General features: G+C 37.7%; 1 protein-coding gene across 2 annotated transcripts in view; it reads right to left on the bottom strand.

Annotated features, from left to right (window-relative positions):
• Positions 1–20,332, bottom strand: part of TBX2 (T-box transcription factor 2) — a 39,962-nt gene that overhangs the window by 14,920 nt on the left and 4,710 nt on the right. Inside the window, exons 1-3 of one of the 2 annotated variants that reach the window (XM_044054543.1) lie at positions 5,328–6,281; positions 4,024–4,291; positions 571–717 (exon numbers count right to left, since the gene is read on the bottom strand). In XM_044054543.1, the coding sequence (XP_043910478.1) occupies positions 571–717; positions 4,024–4,291; positions 5,328–5,692 (780 nt within the window). In that variant the 5' untranslated portion in view covers positions 5,693–6,281. Of the gene's footprint in view, positions 1–570; positions 718–4,023; positions 4,292–5,327; positions 6,282–20,332 lie in introns of those variants that run through there. The other variant, XM_044054544.1, reaches the window with a different exon arrangement.

Here is a 20,332-nt window from a genome sequence, read left to right on the forward strand (position 1 = left end):
ACGTATTTATCTTTATAAAAATGTAAAAATAATACATATCGTTTCTGAAACGTTTCTCTTTACAGACGGGACTTTAAATTCAGGGTTGCCTTCAATAAAATTTGAAGTCAGTCGCACTCGGCTTTAAACTTTACACATACATCTTACTCGACACATTCTGAGCTTGGAATAACACTGTTGCGAGAGACACCTATGCACAGACCTTAGAAAATTTTCAGGACTGATTCTGTTGTTCTTGCTTAAAAGGGCCTCCTTCTCAAGCATACCGGGGCGCTTGTCTCAAAAATTCTAGTCAGTGACGCTTGTACGGAACCCTTAAAACGAGTACAACAATAACCAGTGCAGACAAAGGCTTGGAACAGCTGAGGGCATATGATAATTGTGAAACATTTATGTTTCTTTTTATACACAGTGGGCCTACTGTTAATTTAGTCTGTTATCAGTTAAGGGACTTACTTGCTTTGTTGCCTGTTCATTTATATACAGTCTTGCAAGCTCTGGAAGACACTATCCTGTCATTAAAAATGTGCTTATTTACTAAACTGGTCAGGTAGAGTGTACTCGCCTTACCTTGTCATTCTGATAAGCTGTGACTGCTATGAAGTCGGTTTCTGGAAACACGTATGTCCTGAAGGTGCTATATGGGAGCTTCAGTATATCATTCGCCCGTACAATGTGAAACCTGGGCTGGTACTTGTGCATGGAATTCAAGATTGTCTGCGAGAAAAACAACGTTTTAAATTCACAGGAGAAGAAAAGATGCCAGTACGTTCTGACCGCGTGCAAGTTCTATAAAAATGTCACCATATTTATTAACCACAGCTGCGTACAGTACAAACTACTCCAGCAAACTATACTCTCAGTTTTATCATCAGGGACCCTTTTCCCAAAGACACCTCATAAATGGACAAATGCCTGCACCTTACCTTTTATAAAAATAGCAGGTATAAGGCACTTAACAACTAATACATTAGATATAAATCACTCACACTTATTGCAATGTCGATTTTTATGCATGATACATAGAAAAAAACAGACATTATTATTCTTACACAAAAAATGCCACTAACTCTTTTTTATGGTATGAGAAACGCTGGCCCACAAGAAATAACATTAGATATAAACCATTCACACTTACTGCAATGTCGATTTTTATGCTTGATACGTAGAAAAAAAAAACACATGCATTATTACTCTTACACAAGAAATGCCAGCAACTATTTTTATGGTATGAGTATGGCCCAATGGGTACTTCTTACTTAAAACATATTCGTGCAGAAACTGGATGTCCTTTTATAACAATTTTTTGAACTGAAGCATGTATAAGTTCATCTGACAAGTTTCTGTTTAAAAAGTCCACTGAAATATGCGTTGGCGTACGACGTTGCTTTGGAATATGTACGACCTTGCCTTTTAATCATTAGTATGCACTTAACGAAATTGTTGAATGTATTGTACTAATCAAAGATTATACTCAAAGCAGCCAACTTCTAATTGTAGTTTTTATTCCTTTATTTATATTTAAATGCAAGCAGAAGGCTCTGGTAACGGTGCTATAGTACATATTTGGATTTACTTTTTTTCAGAGAAATAAAGGTTTGTCCTAAAGTTAAAGTTTTCCAGTAACAGTTCTATTCGTGTTAGATTTTTGTCACTTTGTGAAACGGAGGAGAGAATGCAGGAAAGATGCTGACCCCTCTTTGTGAGATAGTCTATGCAGCAATCAAATGTATTTTTATTTAGTACACATTTAAATAAATGTATAAATAAATTCACACCCACGCAAAGGAAGTTTAAACGGTATATACATAGGATTGATTCTATCTACTCTAAATATGCTTGGAGAATTAGTACACCTAATTAATAAATTGTTAAATAAAACAAACCCACATCATGACGGGTACCGAAGGAGCGTCTTCGTTTAATATTATAATTCAAGCGGTCTACAAATGAACATCGTAATAGGACCAGCTAAGCCCCTCAGCACATTATAATTTAAATGGCCCACAAAAGATGACAACCCCAAAAGAAACTTGGCTATCGGGGTCTGGGGCTCACAAAACGCTGTCAACGGAGGTGTGACTGCGAGTGTGTATTCTCTGTGGACTGGTCAACAACTGTATGAAGTTATACCTTGGTAAGAATACTGTTATGCTGCACTATACCCCCCCCCCCAACCTCTTCCCATCAGAATCGGAAAAATCTAGACATAATCAGGGAACGTTTTTAAAATATTTCAACTATCAACTTGAAAAAGTTGGCAGAATAAGAGAATATAAATTAACCTGTATTTTCTGCGGTAAAATAACATGACTAAATAGAATTGCTTACTAGGTGTAATACATCTTTTTTTTCCTCCCCGGGATGTCAGATTTACAGTGGATCAGGAAGGAAATAGATAAATGTTGAGCTAAAATCATGGATGTCTTGGAAAATAAGGAATAGTTTAGAGCTATGTGAAGACCAATTCATACCAGTCTCATAGCTTGTAAGTCAACTTGTATCATTTTCTCATTCAGTTTGTAACGAAAGTCTTTGTCAAAGTATAGCGTCAAAAAGCTTGTTAACATGTCTCTTTTCCTTTGACTTGGGGTTTTAGCCTAAAGCAATTCCTACCGGGCCCAGATCACTGTCGCCAGCTCCCACTAATCACTCACAAAGGACAATGCAAGCAACCCAAGGCATGACAGGACTTCACTAAAATAGTACGGCATTTTCTTACAGCTCTCGTCCACCCACCAAGAATGGCAAGTGACCCGGAGAGACGCCAAGACTCTTCCTGGATAAGTACTTAAATGAGCACCATCCTAAACATAATTGTCATCGTCACTTTAGGTGTGCTGGTTTAGGGACACTGGTCTCTATCTTGTATTGAGCTGTGGGTCAACTGGTATACGTATTTATTTATTTAGAAGGAAGATGAACTACACCAAACCACTAGGACCATTTTTAGTCACGAGCTTGTTACATGGGGATGCAGAGCTAAGAACACACACGTAACAGCTTGCTATCAGGAGCACAGGCTTAGTTTAACGATTGTATGCCTTCTAAATTCCGGCAGAAGTAACTAGTTTCCGTTGCACTACAACAGTACTAGGACTGAATAGTCTGACACTCAAAAGTTATTCATGTTAAGTATTTTACTTCGATGCTGACTGATAAGTATGACTATGCATAACACATATGCCAGTCTTCAGCTCCAAAACATGTTATACTACGTCACCGGCTGACTTGCTGTATTACAAACTAGATAAATAAATAAATGTTGGTAATGTTGTTGGAAAACGATTTGGTCAAATAAAGAAACGTTGCTGATTAACATCGGGTTCAAAACATGGGAAGGCTGGGTTCCTGGGATTTTAACACACCAAACGATTAAAAGACGCTAAAATAAATCACCTGCGAGGGACACTATATTTATTCAGTGTGTGAAAACTGTGTTTAAAAAAGGTGTGCAAGCACTGAGGGTATGGAGCTTCAAAGTTCACAACCCAAGATCTACTCTAGGTGTCATTTCTTACATCATCGCCATTTTCATACAATTGTGAAATACCAGTTCAACAAAACAGAACAATATGTTTAATGAAAGTCAGCTCGTAAACCATTAACTTGGTTAACGTACTTTTTACATGCAGAAAAGTTCCCTACACTAATAATGCTATATATTTTCTACATTGTTTATCTTCTCCATCCCTTCATTATTTCACTCCCTTCTTCCCCCCTTACTCTAACCATCTTCCTAGTGTCCCTTATACGGTGTACTTTATTATTATTACTGCTGTTACTGATTATTTTCCTACATTCACATTTTTTGTTTGTACTAATAATTCTTGTTAACTTGCTTGTCTGTCATTTACATTTGACTGGGCCGAGACTGCAATTTGAATCAGTGCTCTACCCCGGTTACCAAACTGAAGAAAAAGAAAATAAACAACAAACAAATGGCAAGACCCAGGATTCAACAATCAGACGGACCACACTTACATTTACAATTATAGAAAACCAAACTAAAGAGGTACTTACAAATCCGTGCTTGTCAGAAATATTGTTGGTGAGTTTCAGCTTATGAAAGGCAACAGGTTTAGCCATCCACTGTTCCCCAGTGGCAGGGCTGTCTGGGTGGATGTACATCCGTTTGGGCATTTCAGGGTCAGCTTTGCCAGCCACCATCCAGCGGGAATTGTGGAATTTATACCGACAGTCGTCTGCAGCCACTATATCCATTAACAATATATACTTGGCTTTTTTGTCCAGGCCACTTACACGGACTTTAAAAGGAGGAAACATTCTCCTAAAAGAAACAAAGGATGAATGTTCTGCTGTTACTACAGGAATATAAACACACAATGTACAAGGTCGTCTTACTTAGACACAGAGAACCAGGAGTTTATAATGTTAGTAAGGTTAACAATAAATGTTCAGCTGCCGAGCTTTTAGCACGATTATCTTTACAACCATAGTATGTGTCATTCGGCCTAATTACTCGTTTCCTGATTATTTTAATGTATGCACATCCAACTAATTTTACCAAGTATTCATCAACAACCCAACAGTTAGCTAAACAATTGTGTCACCATTACAGCTTTGCCCGATTCCACTTTATTTTGCATCAACAAGTCAAAATCCAGCAGAGTAGTATAAAGACTTGTCAGTTACAAGCAAAAGGATTGTATAACAAGACCAACTTCTATTCAGAAATTCATCATAAGTGAAGGCTTTAGCTGTCACTGGTCAGTGATAGAACAGCAAAGTCCCTGCGGTGTTTTCCTAGGACCCCCCCCCCCCTCCACACACACACACACACGAACTTCATATTTATTTTAGCATCTAGCAAAGGCAGCTATATTGTGATCTCGAGTGATGTTTCCAACCTAAACAATTCAGAGCAGGCAAAACAACAACCAGTTGAATTCTTATCATCAGCCTTAAGAACACAAAATAAATAACATACTAAGCAAATATGTAGATTAAATATTGCTCTCTCATAATCGCATGCAACATCACACAGATTTAAGCAATGTAAAACCAAACAAGTGACTTTTGCACAGTATAAACGGAAGGTTTCTACATTCAGAAGCAATAAATGCAATTATTAAAAAGACTGCTCTGTAAGGCAACTTATAAGTTGCATCCTCTTTTACCCTTAATGTGTTTGAAGGTGACTTAGTGAAACAGTCACCGTTTGACCATCCATTACAAATACCAAAGGCCATATTGACACCAGGACAAGGGACGTCTTGATCACCAACTTTTAAATCCATCCCATTGTACACACTGAGCGAGAGCATGATTACTTTAACAGAAGTGTTAGGGGTGAGAACCCGTACCTTCCAGACTTCGTGATCACCATCTCTGTTCCTAGTTTATGGAATTGGTCCCACAATTCCTTGGCTTCCAAATTAACTTTGGGATCATCCTCCACTTCTTCTTCAGGCTCTAAGCTTTTCAAGGAACGCAAATGAGCCGCTTGGTGATGATGGCTTAGCGTCGGGACGTGTAGTCCAGCCTCCGCAGCACTGGTTAATGTTGGGTCCTGCAGGGTTTTAGCCAGAGCCCCTGGAGGTAGTGCTAATGCAGGAAAAAAAGACGGCTGGGTAGCGGCCAGAAAGGCAGACATTGGAAAATCAGCCGGTCTGGGAGCGTGGAAAGGGTGGTAAGCCATGGCAGTCCCCGGAAATGCTGGATCTCTCATCGGTGCATTCAAGAGAATCAGAGAAGAAACAACACAGTCCAGCCAACTACTGAGAATGGTAAACAATGCAAGAAAATTAAGTGGTCAGATTGTAATGTGCATCGACAGAACTTAGCAGTCGTTGAATTTAACGCGTTTCCCACTCTGTTTTTCCGACGGCTTTAATACGCCAAACAACTGAGCTGCTCCAAACACAGATATTAGGAGCGTCCAAAGTCAGCAAAATATTGTTAAAATCGCGGTCGGGTGAGGCTGGTCTTGTCAGGAATGATCGGGTCTCGCCGTGATCTCAGGGAAACTGTGACTAGCTCTCACATGGCCTTCCTCCTCTGATCCCCTCGCTAATGAGCCCGGCCCCCCTTGATTGCTGATTTTACGCTTTTCGGACCAATTGTGGAGCTTCATAGGCGGGGTTCTGACAGTTCAGGCCAAGGCAAGGCATCAGAAGGAGGGAGGGAGAAAGGAAGAAGGTGTCGGAAGCATCAACACTGAGAAAACTTGTCAACAGTGTCCGATATTTAGCCAATGACAGAAAAAAATTACGACAGAACGTACCCCAGGTTTATTGGCAAGCAGCGCCCAGGCACTGCGTGTCTGACTGTTGGGGCCAGCTGTGGGTCCCGGAAGGCACCCCCCCAAAAATCTCTTCTGGATATTAAAGGAAAACGAACGATTAAAAAAAAAACGACTGCCGATACCTTCCTCCTGCACTGACATATCCACAAATATACTCACACAGGCTATGGGGCTGTGTGAAGAAAGGCGTGCATATCTTACTGTACATAAGCTTCAATCAGCTTTGCACTGAATCAAGGAAGGAGACACATTGATATCTACTACACTGTAAGTTGAATTTGCACAGTAGTTTTTTATAGCATAGGACCCATACACATCAATGCTAACACACACAAATCTGGCTAAGTACTCCATCTGAAAAAAGTGCAGCCTTGTTAACGTGGACTTTTCTGAAAGGCTCTCTCAACTGTTCTCTGACGCCATGCTTGAGGAGTTCGGTTGGGCTATATCTTATTACCCATTTAAATCTGAACCTCTTGGGTCACTTTTATCAATGGCATAAAAAGCCCTATACAGCTGAAGAGAGCCTAAGAAATGAGCCGGAGCTGGAATATTTCAACAGTGGTCAGCATCCTCCCGGACGCGGTGCACACATTTCCTTACTTGTTGTCTTCTGAGTGTACACTATCAGACAGAGCTTATCTTCAGTCGGGTAGTAGTGATCTTTGCCAGTCAGTATTTATTAGTGTTATGGCCGAAAACAAATTAAGGCCAAGTTGGAGAATATATTTCTCATCTTGTTCGCGTAACTGCGCGCTCGTGTTTGACAGTGTGCGTGTGTGTGTACGCGCGCTCCTCCACCCCAGCAACTTTTGTTTGCCGATTGTAAGAGTTATTTATTCATTCCTATTCTGTGAAGAAGACTGGGGTGAAGTAACTCAGGCAGTTTATTAACTAGCTGTTTGTCACTGTAGTACTTCATCACAACGGTCGCTGCTTCAGGAAATACAAAATGCATGATGACTACGTTGTGTCAGGCTGAATCTGATGTTAAACCCACATGTTGTGTCAATATGCTCAGTACCCACTACGAGATACACTGTTGACAGTACGTATAAACTCATTTCGTTGGGATGAAAAAGGTAAGACCGGGGGTGGGGAGCGTTAAGTCGTCCGAGGTATGCTCGTTAAAGAGCTGTTGGCGCCAGTCTGTTGACGTGTTACAATAAGAAGAGTTTCTTGCCACTTTTTAGTAAAACAAAAAAGCTTCTTGTACTCCGGACCCGCTGCAGACTGCAGTCTCAGCCCGATGCACTAGTTTCCCTAAGCAGCTCATCCTAACTGTTTGCAGAAGAATGTCTCACAGGAGGGAGCAGGCTGTGACCGAGATACTTCCCATTTGGATCCCATTCCCAGCCTTTGGACCTCGAAGCACAGGCGCCTCTCAGCTCTTAAATGTTTCTTAAACCCATCGCCTGCTCTTCTCATCCACTATTCACTCTGCTCGTACTGGAACACATATGTATTCACACTGGCCTTGCCTGAACACACATTTACTCAACTCCAATTATTAGAATCAGGCTTACTTGGGTTCTAGAAGTAACAGGACCCTGAGGTTAGCCCGAACTAAACTCGCATTTCATGCACATTGCAAACCAGTTGTCACCTGTTTAGAGGTATGAAACGTATCCCCCTCTTCACCTGCTTAAAACTGTAGAGACGTAAGTTGACCCAAATCCTGTTCTGCACTGCATGTGGCTCTAAGACTCATTCGGCTTTACAGTATCCCTATTCGGTGTTTGTATTTGTTGTTGGTTGCACAGTACCTGCTGTAGGTTTGGTATAAAAGCTTCATAGTGTACATATTAAAAAGCATGTCATCTCTCTCTCTCTCTCTCACACACACACACACACACACTTGTTATACCAAGCAGACTTAGGGATGGTTTGCATATTTTAATGCACGTTATTTGTATATGCGTTTTTATCATTCCTATTCATTACTGTTATTGAATATTATTATTACTATCAGTTATTGTTATCAGTGCTGATGTGTTGTAATAGTAAAACAGTACCAACAACAAATAGGCAGTATAAGCAATTACCCTACTTCTCAACCTCTTAGCACAAGAAATCTGGACAAAGCCTAAAATAATGATGGGGGGGGGGGTGTAAATGGCCCACATAGGGACAGATTTTAAATATCGCTCTCACAAATTTAAAAAAGTTAGTAAAATAACAGGATTTCTGCTGGCATGCATTTTCTGAAGGGTATAAAGTCTAAAACTCAATATAGTCAATGACTTCAGACCTCGGTGATTTGCCAGAAACTGCAAATTTTATGAGGAACAGACAAAAAAAAATATGTGGAAAAATTCTAGACATTCTCCGAAATTCTGGACAGTCAAGATACGTGGGTCCTGGAAGTTGCATTGTTAATGCCTACACACAAAAAAAACAACGGCAGACAACTAATACCTGAGTAACGGAAATACAGTTGTTATCCCTGGAGTTTCATGCTTTGAGAATATCTGGCATGAGTTTATATGAATTGGGGTGCATTGTTAACTAATAATTGACCTTAACTGAGCAGTGTAGCTTTACATCTTTGCTTATCTGGGGATCACTGAAATATTGTTGTAATTCTTTGTTGCCAGACACGGCCAACATGAGCGCATCTGTTAGTTCTGTGTATTAACAAGGCTGACGTTGACTTAAAAGAGGTTTCTGAAATATGGGTAGACTCACTGCTGATAAAGCCAGCTGATCACAAACTGCTTTCTCTGTTAGCATTCGCATAAATAAGTTACATACTTAGTTACAAGGAACAAGAATGACGGGTGTGAAAAATACATACATGTCTTCTGGGATGCGGCGCATTGTGGTCACCTATTTGACATAACATTTACTGTAATGATTTCCTTAAGACTAAGTCTGGGGCGACAACGAAGATGAATTACTGAATTATCTGTGCAGCAGAGTAGTGATGTATGGTAAAACATGCGCACAATCATTTTAGTTTTGTAAGCATAATCTTTCTGTATATTGCTTTTAAAATAAAGTACGGAGCTGGAGTGTATCTTTGATGTAAGAAGTTAGCTTAATGCTATTTTTTCTGTTGTTGGTTTTATTTTGCTTACTTGCAAACGTCAGTAAGCTGCTCTAGTTACTGACTTTGCTATGTGTATTTATTTACGTCAGAGAACACACACACACACACACACACACACACTCATACCTCTCAACATCTTAGAGCAAGAAATCTGGACAAAGCCATAAATAAAAATGGGACAAATGCCCCAAAAATGGGGACATTTTTTTAAATATTGCTCTTACACACTTGGAAAGCTGATGGAATAACAGGTAGTTTTGCATTAGCACAAATTTCCTGAGTGGTATGCAATCTGAAACTCAAATGTCTGTCATTCTTTTCTAGCTTCAATTGTTAATGATTTGTCACTAGTTTGCCAGAAAACCACAGGTATATGACAAAAGGACCAAACATGTGAGGCGAAAATCTATACAGTTGAGAGGTATGCAAGTTGCCCCACGTTTATCCCACAACACACCAGGTCACCTCAAGGAGGTTGCAACCTTGATTTAAAAAAAGTAATTATATAGGAAACAAAATGAACATGGCGTTTCTAGCAATTAAAAGACGTACACTGACAAGGCACCTAGCACGTCGAGGAAGGAACGCCAACAAACTATAGCAACGGAGAAACTGGAGTTAACACTTTACACAAAGGTTGTAGCAGAAAATGTGCATTTTGTACTCAGGCCTCATGCTGTTGATTTCAAAATTGTGGTTTCAACATTTTGACACTTCTGGATTTTGCATTCAGTATTATGACTTTCAATATATCACTATTCAATAAGTTGTCAGGTACATTATATATATTGCCATCTGTCTGTCTGTCTATCCATCTATCTACCTGTCTGCCTATGTATCTATTATCTATCTGTCACCATATGGATGCTTTAGATAGATAGATAGATAGATAGATAGATAGATAGATAGATGTACATGCATTTCAGCGGTGTCGCTGTTTCAACCTTGTACATTAAGTGAGGTGGTGCTTCCTTTCCTACAGGCATTTACTACTTTGCAGCATACATTTAAGCATAATCACCTGAATATGTGTCGACTCTGTACTTGGTCTAAAAGCAGTGTACAAACATATTTTGCTTATAAAACTAAAATAATATTATGCTTGACCCATATTAACCGTATGCTGCACAACACTATTGGAACTGTTGATGAGTTTGTACTGTTATTACAGGATCCCTCGGTGTATCACGTAGAGATCATGAACTCAAGCAAAATTAACTAGGAAATACATGGAAAGCTTCCTACCTAATTATTTTGTGTTAAAGAACACTCTCGCATTTCGCCTATTAATTCCTAACCCCAAAATATGTAATGTAATAAGCGGAACAAAAAAGTACTCTTTCAGCAGTATAGCTTTCATCTGCTTGACAGCAGGGACTGAAGATAAGAATAATTAGAAACAAAGAGGCTTCATATGAAGGGCATTCTGAAGTACCGCAATTTCGCTTAACAATTTAAAAGAGACTAACCAAGAGACAATATTAACTTGTAGGTCACATCTATAATTGCACTATTTGGACTGTGTTCCTTAAAGGTGCATCATAGAATTCTATAAATTTACGAAGGACAGAGCAACATTCTGAAGGAGAACTATCAACTATAAATAATTCATTTTATTATTTCGAATGTGAACACCATCGAAAGGACTGCTTTTAATATGGGTTCACATAACTCTTCTTTGCTCAGAAATGAGACAAAGCCAAAATTAGTGTTTTTTTTTTGGGGGGGGGGGCAGATGCTAATAAAACAAGGGCATATACTAAATTATTACAACAATTCACTTAAAATGACATAACAATAGAAGTATGAAATTTTAATGTCTAGCGTTATTGACTGTAATCCTCAATGATTTACTAAAAAAAAAACAAGATTGTTATGAGGGTTGACAATCAGGGACCGACAGTTGAGAGATATGTAGGTTCATTTTTGTTCTTCAGAAGTAGTGCAGCTGTAATTTTATACCTGCTATAAACTGAAAAAGGAGTTGACGTTGCTCTCCTGATCACGCTGTAGTCGTATTACACAAGTTAGAGATTCCGCCTGGCGTTTGATGTTTTGCAAAATTGTTTCTATTATGATACGTGAACGCGCACGCGTGCACGCAGTTATACCAGGGCATTTTTTTCTTTAGAAAACCAAAACCGCGCAGCACAGCGCTTGTTTTATGCTTGGTTCCCCGCTGCATCTCCATCCCCAAATTCGTGGTTGGTTATTCAAAAACGAGTAGTTTTCAGGTTTGACAATCGTTCACAATTAGATAACTAAGGTTCTTGCTGCTTTACAAAAAATGAAGGAAAATGGACGTGACTATCCGAAAGGTTGTCATCATTATTGCATGAGAAGGGCCCTACAACTGGACCTGTATTTGTTGCAAGACGTTCCGTTTTCAAGTAATGTAAAAACTACATGTAAACTATAACAAAGGCGGTATTTACATTGTACAAAGGTAGTCTTTACTTTGTTATCCTTTGTGTTAGCAAGCTCCGAATCTGGGGGTCATAGCTGGCAATGGGCTAAGTAAGATACCTAATTCAGAATGCAGATTCATCATAATTGGCAAAATACATGCGCACAATTTTCACCATTTCAATTTGGCCGTATGTCGTATTTTTCGTTGATGTCCATGCCAACTCGTCTTCACTAGTTTTCTATTTTTAGCCTGGAGACTTGGTCTTTGGCGCCACTCAGTTTAAGACCTGTCAGAGTCCTTCATATTCCCCTCATGTCACTTCTACCCCTCCCCATAGAAAACGAGCAATTTGGATCTGTGAGCTTCTAAGCAAGTGCAATTTGCTCTTCTCCACGGTTATGCTGTCTCCCTGACCCCAGTCAGCAGGTCTGCTGGTGTCCTGTCCTGTCCACTTAGACAAATTGCAAGTGATTGATGAAAAATAACAATTCGCACAGAGAGCCGCTCATTCTGTCCCTCTTCCACCGAGACAGGCACATACGTGAAACATTCCAAAAGAAATACAGGACTTAATAAAGAGTATCGAACCAAAAGAAACATGAAGACATCAAGCCACTATGAAAACCAAAAAAAAAAAAAAAAAGACGCACTTGTACAACGTTAGCCTGACCAGTTGCGCTTACTTAAAAATTAAGATTGCCAATAAATTTGTCTGAAATTTAACAAGTGTTACACATTTACCGCCGAGTTTCTATGGTAAAAGTAATAGGGTGGAAATTCGGATAACTTACTGGCTGCAAAAAATAAGCATCTAGTTATCCGCTTTGTCATATATTTCCTCCTGATACATTCTTTCAAAATGAAGAAACAAATATTATATTATATTATATTATATTATATTATATTATATTATATTATATTATATTATAACATTGCTTGAACTCTGGCAGTGTAGTTTAGGCTGTTAAAACTACGACCCAGCCTTATCCAGTTGTTCTTGGTTTGGTTACTTCATTTTCTTCTTGGAAAAAAGTGGGGGGGCAGTCACTGTTCCCATGCTACCAACAAAAAGTGACACTTGTGCTTAGTGAGCTTAATAAATAGTTAAACAGAAGTTGAATAGACCTCACTTTGGAAAGCAGATATTACACTACTCGCTCTTCTAAGTTTTCTAGAGCTCATTTAATGTATTGCAATTGTTATGTTTGCTTAAGAAAAAGTCTCTGGTTTATAACATGATGCACAGCACTGACACTGTATACATATCGTGTATGTTTTCATAAACATCGTTTAGAGTCCAAGGACAAACAAGATATGCAGTTAGAGGGCTATTAATGCTTGCATTCACACAATTCGTTCTGAAACCATGTGAAGAGACATTAAAAAAGCTTAACGCATATACAGTCCTGAAGAAAGAGTGAGGTGGCATCAAAAGTATTCATAAAGCCCAAGTGGTTGTCATCTTTCAAACTACACATAGCTTGAAAACGCAAACTGTGGATGCTGATACATGGAAGATACAGTGAAGTATTATTTCATAGATAAGGCTGTAAATGATTTGCACAGATATTTCTAAAACCAACGTAAAATCACATATTTTGTTCTATTAACTGAAGTGCCTACCCCAAATGAGAGAGTGGTGTGGGTACCAATTACTGTTGCTGTTAGCAGGCAAGAAAATAAAACCTGCCCTTATACTAAATTAAATATTACAATTTCATATAATGTTTTTTTTTATTGGTCACATCTATATGTGGGCGACATTCAGTAAAGCAAATCGGGATAATAAACTAAAAGAAACGCATAATACATAGGCATATGAGTACAAACAGGAGAAAATTTCTTTGAGGGGTTGAGGGAAGCTATGGGTTATAAAAGCTATGTTTTATAAAGATTTACATTTTATTATTCTTAATCGGTAGATAAGTGAATGGATAAACTGCGTGTTTCAAATAATTGCCATTGTAGGTATAAGCTGCAATCAATCCTTAAAGCCATCTAAAATGAGCTTTTCGAAGACTATTTTCTCCTTTTAATATGATACAGTATTTAGTTAGTTGTGACGATAACATTGGTCTACGACCCCCCCCCCCCCCCCTTTGGTCGATTTACATGGGAATTCTCACCAGAAAATGCATTTTAATGGATCTGTCTGCCTGGTTTTCAAATTATCAAATATAAATTTATCTAAACATGCCTTAATAAGAGTTAATGATTTAGATTTCCCGTAGGACAGATTACTGAGATTACTGGACTACATTATTATTATTATTATTATTATTATTATTATTATTATTATTTCTTGTTTATTATTGTTGTTATTATTATTGTTGTTGTTGGTGGTAATATTACCAGTGGACTCCAAGCAGCTTTTGTGTAAGTGTTTGCTGGCATAGCAAAGCTATTAACAGGTGCAAGCGCGCGCGTGTGTGTGTGCGTACGTGCGTGCGTATATATATATATAGAGAGAGAGAGAGAGAGAGAGAGAGAGAGCCCAGTGACTTTGAATAAGGTCATTAACTGCATTATTGACAAATATTTATACAAACTGGAAAGGAACTGATACAAAATTAGACTGTTCCCTTAACATTTCAGGGCAAAGGAGTGATGTGAGAACTTTTTTTGAAAGATTGTAACGAATATTGAACTTTTTTTCTATTTTAATACTAAATGCGTTGTTAAAATAATACTGTCGCTTGAACATTTTTATGTGAATCACCTCTCAGTATTTATTAGTCTTTCAGCTCTCTGTATTTATTAGTCTTGAATAAATTGCTGGTATGTTTGGAAAAAAAAATAGGAAAGTGTCATCCTTATCCATCAGTACTGGCCTGCTGGCAAAACGGAAGTGCCACAGTCTAATAACATCTTTCTCATACATTATTTAGTTTTCAGTAACCCTTTTTTGTTGCGATCCAACACAGCAACCACATGTTAAACTATACATTAAATATTAACAGAAGTTTAAAAAGACTCACTTCCCCAGCAATTTCTTCAGCACCCCACCCCACAATCAAGGCGCGACTGTTTTATCAAGAGGCCCCAGCTCAAGACAGTTTAAGAGTCCTGCGAGAGGAAAGTTAAAACCCATTAAAAGAACTTCTCCGGCATTTACCCTATTACATATTGTAACAGTTTTATAAGTTTGCAGTGCACTTAGTACCTTCGTGGATACAAAGAAACCAGGATAGTTTGGTGATACGTGCATGCATCTGTTAGAAACACTTGTTGCAATTAGTGTTTCTGCACGCTTGCATGTAGCATGGATGTTAATGGTACCCCACCACAACAGAGTTCGTTTAGCTTTTATTCACATTTTGGCGTCAGGTTCTTAGAACACACACAGGCTACATTTCTGCATGTAGTGCAACCCTTCCATTCGGATAATAGTAGTTGAGACTGCTGCAAGTTTAAGTATTTAAAAAAAGGGAGGGGGCAGACAAGGGTAAATGTAATTTGAACAAAAACGTTTCACATTCACAATAGGTGTAGTCAGCGTTTTATTTAGTACATAGCGTTAACTTTACGTGACAAATGGCATTTTTCTTTTGTGTTGCATCCATCGGTGCACCGTGCTCTCGTCAACTTCTATATTATTGGAGACCAGTGATTTAATATATCCTGCCATTGAAATGATGCTTAATTTACGTTTACTTTACACAACCGGGAAGCGGTGTGGCTGCCGTCTGTGTTTGATCTTTTTTGAGTGTTGCACTAGTACTGCTATGTTCACGCACGCGCTCATGCAGCAGACTCTTTGTCATAGATTTCCTTGGACATACTGAATAATTACATGCATAATTTACCTTGTAGTATTCTGATAATATGCAATACATCCTCAGTTTGGTCTTGAAACAGAAGTTTGGCGCAAATGGTTATAGTAGGGGAGAATTGGTCCAGTTTTGCTTAAAGGTTGAAGCTTTCGTAGCCTTGCTGATTACACCAAACCTATTTGCCAATTTGCCCTAATCTATTGCCTAAACACTACACAAAGAAATAAATGCTTGTCATACCTCTCAACCTGTTAGTGCTCGAAATCTGGACAAAGCTTGACACAATGGGGGGAACAAAGCCCCCAAAATAGGGACAGATTTTAAATATTGCTCTTATAAACTTAGAAAGTTCTTAGCATGACAGCGTCTGTGTTGACATGCATTTTCTGAAGGATGTGGTCTGAAACTCAATGTACGTTATTATTTAGTGACTTCAATACTCTGATCATCCCAGTTGCCGGAAAACCACAAATTTTATGAGGAACAAACCAAAAATATGAGGCAAAAAATCTGGACATTCTGCGATAATCTGGACAATTGAGAGGTATGATTGCTTGCTCACCATATTTATGAACACTCACTCTTCAAAAATCATATTAAGAAGTGTAGTATATCAGGTACATCATTAGGAGCATTCTTTTTTCTGTTAATCTATATGATGTGATCATTTCAAATTTGTCTCCCACTCAGTAACAGACAACTGTCCCCTCACATTGCAGCTCTTTGTTTACTCAGCACTCCATGTTTACAAGGATTGCACCAACAGCATACCGTTTAATACCATACACTGTGCGCAAAAGCCATTTTAAGGTGTTATAAGTGTTTATTTAACTATACATATTTCTTATAAAGCACTGTAAATATTGTTACAAGATAGGACAGTAGCATTCCAAATCGTATTTCTAAACAGTAAGCGACTGAAACAACGTAAATGAAAAAGAGTAATTATAAGAATTTATTTAAATATCTGTTAAGTTAGTGGACTCATTTCAGCCAAAGACTACACCAGACACATTCAAAACTAAGTTATCATAAAACCAAACCAAAGCATATTCAATAATGTAAGCTGGTAATATGACAGTAATATTACAAGCCATGAACATATAACCAGGTGACAATACATAAGCAGAATGCATATGTGTCTGAACAAAATGTACATATGTATAGTAAGTACGATTGGAAGCTCATCCAAGGTAATGCCATGTGTATGTATGTATCACTCATAATGTGAGACAAATGGGCCAGTTGTGGAGATTTCACAAGCAACTTCAACTAGGAAGATCATAGCCGGGTTAAATTGTTACTTCACACTTTAAACAGCTATTTTGATGAACTGATATGGTTCAATACAGTTTACCATAAATATCTGTTTAAAAATCTTAACAACCAATGTGTGGCAAACCTTTTTAGTGTGCAACAGTGTGGTACAATGTGGAACATGGATTTTTTTAAGACTCAAAATGAGTAAACTGTTCCTTGTAAGGAGGTAGAGCTGAAAGGTATGGAAAAGTGTACAATGTTATTTAGTGACAGGCTAGAAAAAATTCTGTGAACAATAATGTACCTACACAAATGATCAGTGTGTGTGTGTGTGTGTGTGTGTGTGTGTGTGTGTGTGTGTGTGTGTGTGTGTGTAGTGTATGAAAGAAAGTAAGAGGAAAGCTCTGTGGTCTACAAATTGTCTGTATTGCAACTAGTTTCTTTGTAGCTGTCTTTCCCTAAACAACTACTAAAACAAACATTTAAAACCACAGACCCTGAAGGTTAAATAATCTGATGTCTTTATTCTCTATTTCAGTGCTGCATAGACAAAGTAAAAGAACATTTCACTTTCAATCCCAGGGTATTGGGGTCAAATCCACATTCAATCAGCTGTGTCTCACGTGCTGTATGCATAGTTACACATACATAAATTATCACTGATCTCCCCAGTTTTGAAATGTGTTTATATCAATTACTAAACAGAGAATCAACAGATAGCTAGACAGATAATACAGGCATCTGGTTGGGTGAGCTGCTAATTCACCAGTAACACATTTGCAGGGATCAGTCATAGTAAAAGATACTTTTATACATAATATGGGAAATGTGTATTTATAAAACTCCATAAGATAGCCGGTATAGGAAAAATGCAAGAATAGTTAATGACAGCACAATGGTAGTGTACATGTTGGAGAAGGTAGACCTGATACAGGACTAAGCCGTGGTAGCATATGTTGAATGTTTACTGGTTAGTAATGTGAATGAACACATGATTCCTCAAGGTTTGAATGTTTTTCTGTAATGTAAAACTGAAATTTGTAACATAGTTTTCAATAACTATTGTATGTATACACTATTCATAAAAATGAGTGTTTTCAAGAGTCACCTAGGAAAATGTACACTGATCACTGAAGAGGAAGAAAAGCAAATTATTTACCTATGTGTTTATTTACCTATGTGCATGTGTTTGTGTAACATCCTGTCATACCACAGACATTCAGACAGTACTTGATTAGGACAAGCTTCTTGCTGCCTTTGATGTTGCATAGCTTTGTAATCAGCCCGGTAAAAGATTTACTCCAAGACAATCATATTACTAATAACAATACTACTAATACTGCTAGCAATAATGATAGTACTACAAGTAACAATGCCAAGAATATATTTTTTGCTTTCTCACAGTAAGATAATTATTTTCTTTGGAGTCTTTCTATCAGGTTTTGAGAAATAGAAGGCTCTGTTTTATAATGGAGCTTGAATCATAAGCAGATGATAGACTCACTACTTGTTTAAGGAGTGCCTTCCGATTTGTGTGTATTTGTTTTAATAAACTCAGCAGATATTCAAAGCTGAATGAAAGTGGTAGAGTAGGATATATAACTCTGCAGTTGAGTGAGGCATGACTTCTTCCTTTTCACTGTGCTAAACACCACAAATTGTTTTCCTTATGTGCATTCATTAATTAGTTCTTGAATTAGTTGACTGCTGTGTCCTCACATCAATGTATTACATCCATGGTATTGCCATGGCAACACACTTCTTAAGTCTGGGTTTTCCTAATACAGCATGTGCAAAGCCTGCATAATGTATACAAAGCCTATTTAAATCCCTAGTTCAGTATATATGTATGTATGTATATATATATATCTATATATATATATATATATATATATATATATATATATATATATATATATATATATATATATATATATATATATATATATACACACACACACACACAGACATATATATATATATATATATATATATAGAGAGAGAGAGAGAGACACACACACACACACACATATATATATATATATATATATATATATATATATATATATATATATATATATAGACACACACATACACACACACACAGACACACACAGGGAGAAAATTATTAATTTGTGGCTTTTGTAAATGTATTGTATTCACGGCTAATCAGAAAACATGACAACACTGCAGATGATGAATGCAGCACTAGTGACCGAAAAATAAAAAAAAAAAACATTTAATTTTCAAACACTAGATCTAAAATCTACAGTTAGTTACCTAATTTTGTATTATTGAATATGGTATAATATAAGAAAGAGATAACCATCACCACAGAGGGAATAAAATAATCCTAACCTAGTGCTTGCATGACCTTGCTCTATTCTTTTTGTACACAGTTCTATGTATGCTTCATTAGGCCTGTATATCTAAATTACATACATTTACTGTTCTTATTTATTTATTTACTGTAAGATAACTAGGTAGATGGGCAGGCCTGAAGACCTTTTTCAGCCATGACCCTTCAATGCAGGATGTATTGTATCAACAAAAGGAAAAGCACACGTGCAGTAATAGTTGGGTGTATACTGCTGCTTCATTACCTCTCACCACTCTCCTCCTCTCTCAGTGACGCATGTATAATTTCAAGAAGAAAATTTTATGTACTAGTTTAGATATGATTGTTGAGTTTGTTTATTTAAAAATGGAATAAGTTTGTAGAACGTCTCTAGAAATGATTGAGAGTACAGTAAAGCAGATTATACTATACCATTACACAAAGCTCTTCAAAAGAAGTGCAATCATGTACATCCATAAGATAAAGCTTTATCAGTTTGCTTAGATTAATAACTGTCTTTTCCCAGTTAGGGGTCACCACAGTGGAACTCCAGTCCACTAATGATTGGCAGTGAATTTTTTACGGTGCCGAGTTGCCAGCCCGATGCCCAACCTTCAAAGAAGGCACACCCATTCACGCACACACCTACCTGCATGTCTTTAACATCACTCGACCATGGGGAGGACATGCAGACTCCACACAGAAGGTGCTCCAGCCGAGAATCGAACGGGAGAACCTCCTACTGTGAGTCGACAACGCTAACCGCTGCACCACCGCAGCTAATAACAATTAGCTTAAAATAACACTTTAGATACAGGATTGCTCTGAAAATGAGGATGTTTCTTTTCTAGATTTATCATAAGGTGAACCTAACCAAAGAGAAAAGCATAGTTTTTGTAGAATTTCTAATTATAACATTCACTTTCTTGTTAATTTCTTCAGGCAGGTCCTTATGATATACCTTATAAAATGGAAAACATTACAAACGTAAATTTACTATCAAGAAAAGGTTCATTTGCATTTTGTTCAAAATTTAGTAGGTGGGACCCATTCATATATCTAAGAAATTAATTGTAAATAGTAATTTCATACAAACTTTTTATCACATCCAGAATAGGCTAATAAATTTATAATCAAGCTCAGTTAACATCAGTGTTTTACCCATCAACAACTGTATTTCTTCAGTAGGTTCTCTAGTAAGACAATATGAGTGACAGTAAGCAGTAGCCAA

The sequence above is a fragment of the Protopterus annectens genome, chromosome 13.part0, assembly GCF_019279795.1.
Source record: "Protopterus annectens isolate FY-2018-M chromosome 13.part0, PAN1.0, whole genome shotgun sequence".
Classification (NCBI taxonomy): domain Eukaryota; kingdom Metazoa; phylum Chordata; order Ceratodontiformes; family Protopteridae; genus Protopterus; species Protopterus annectens.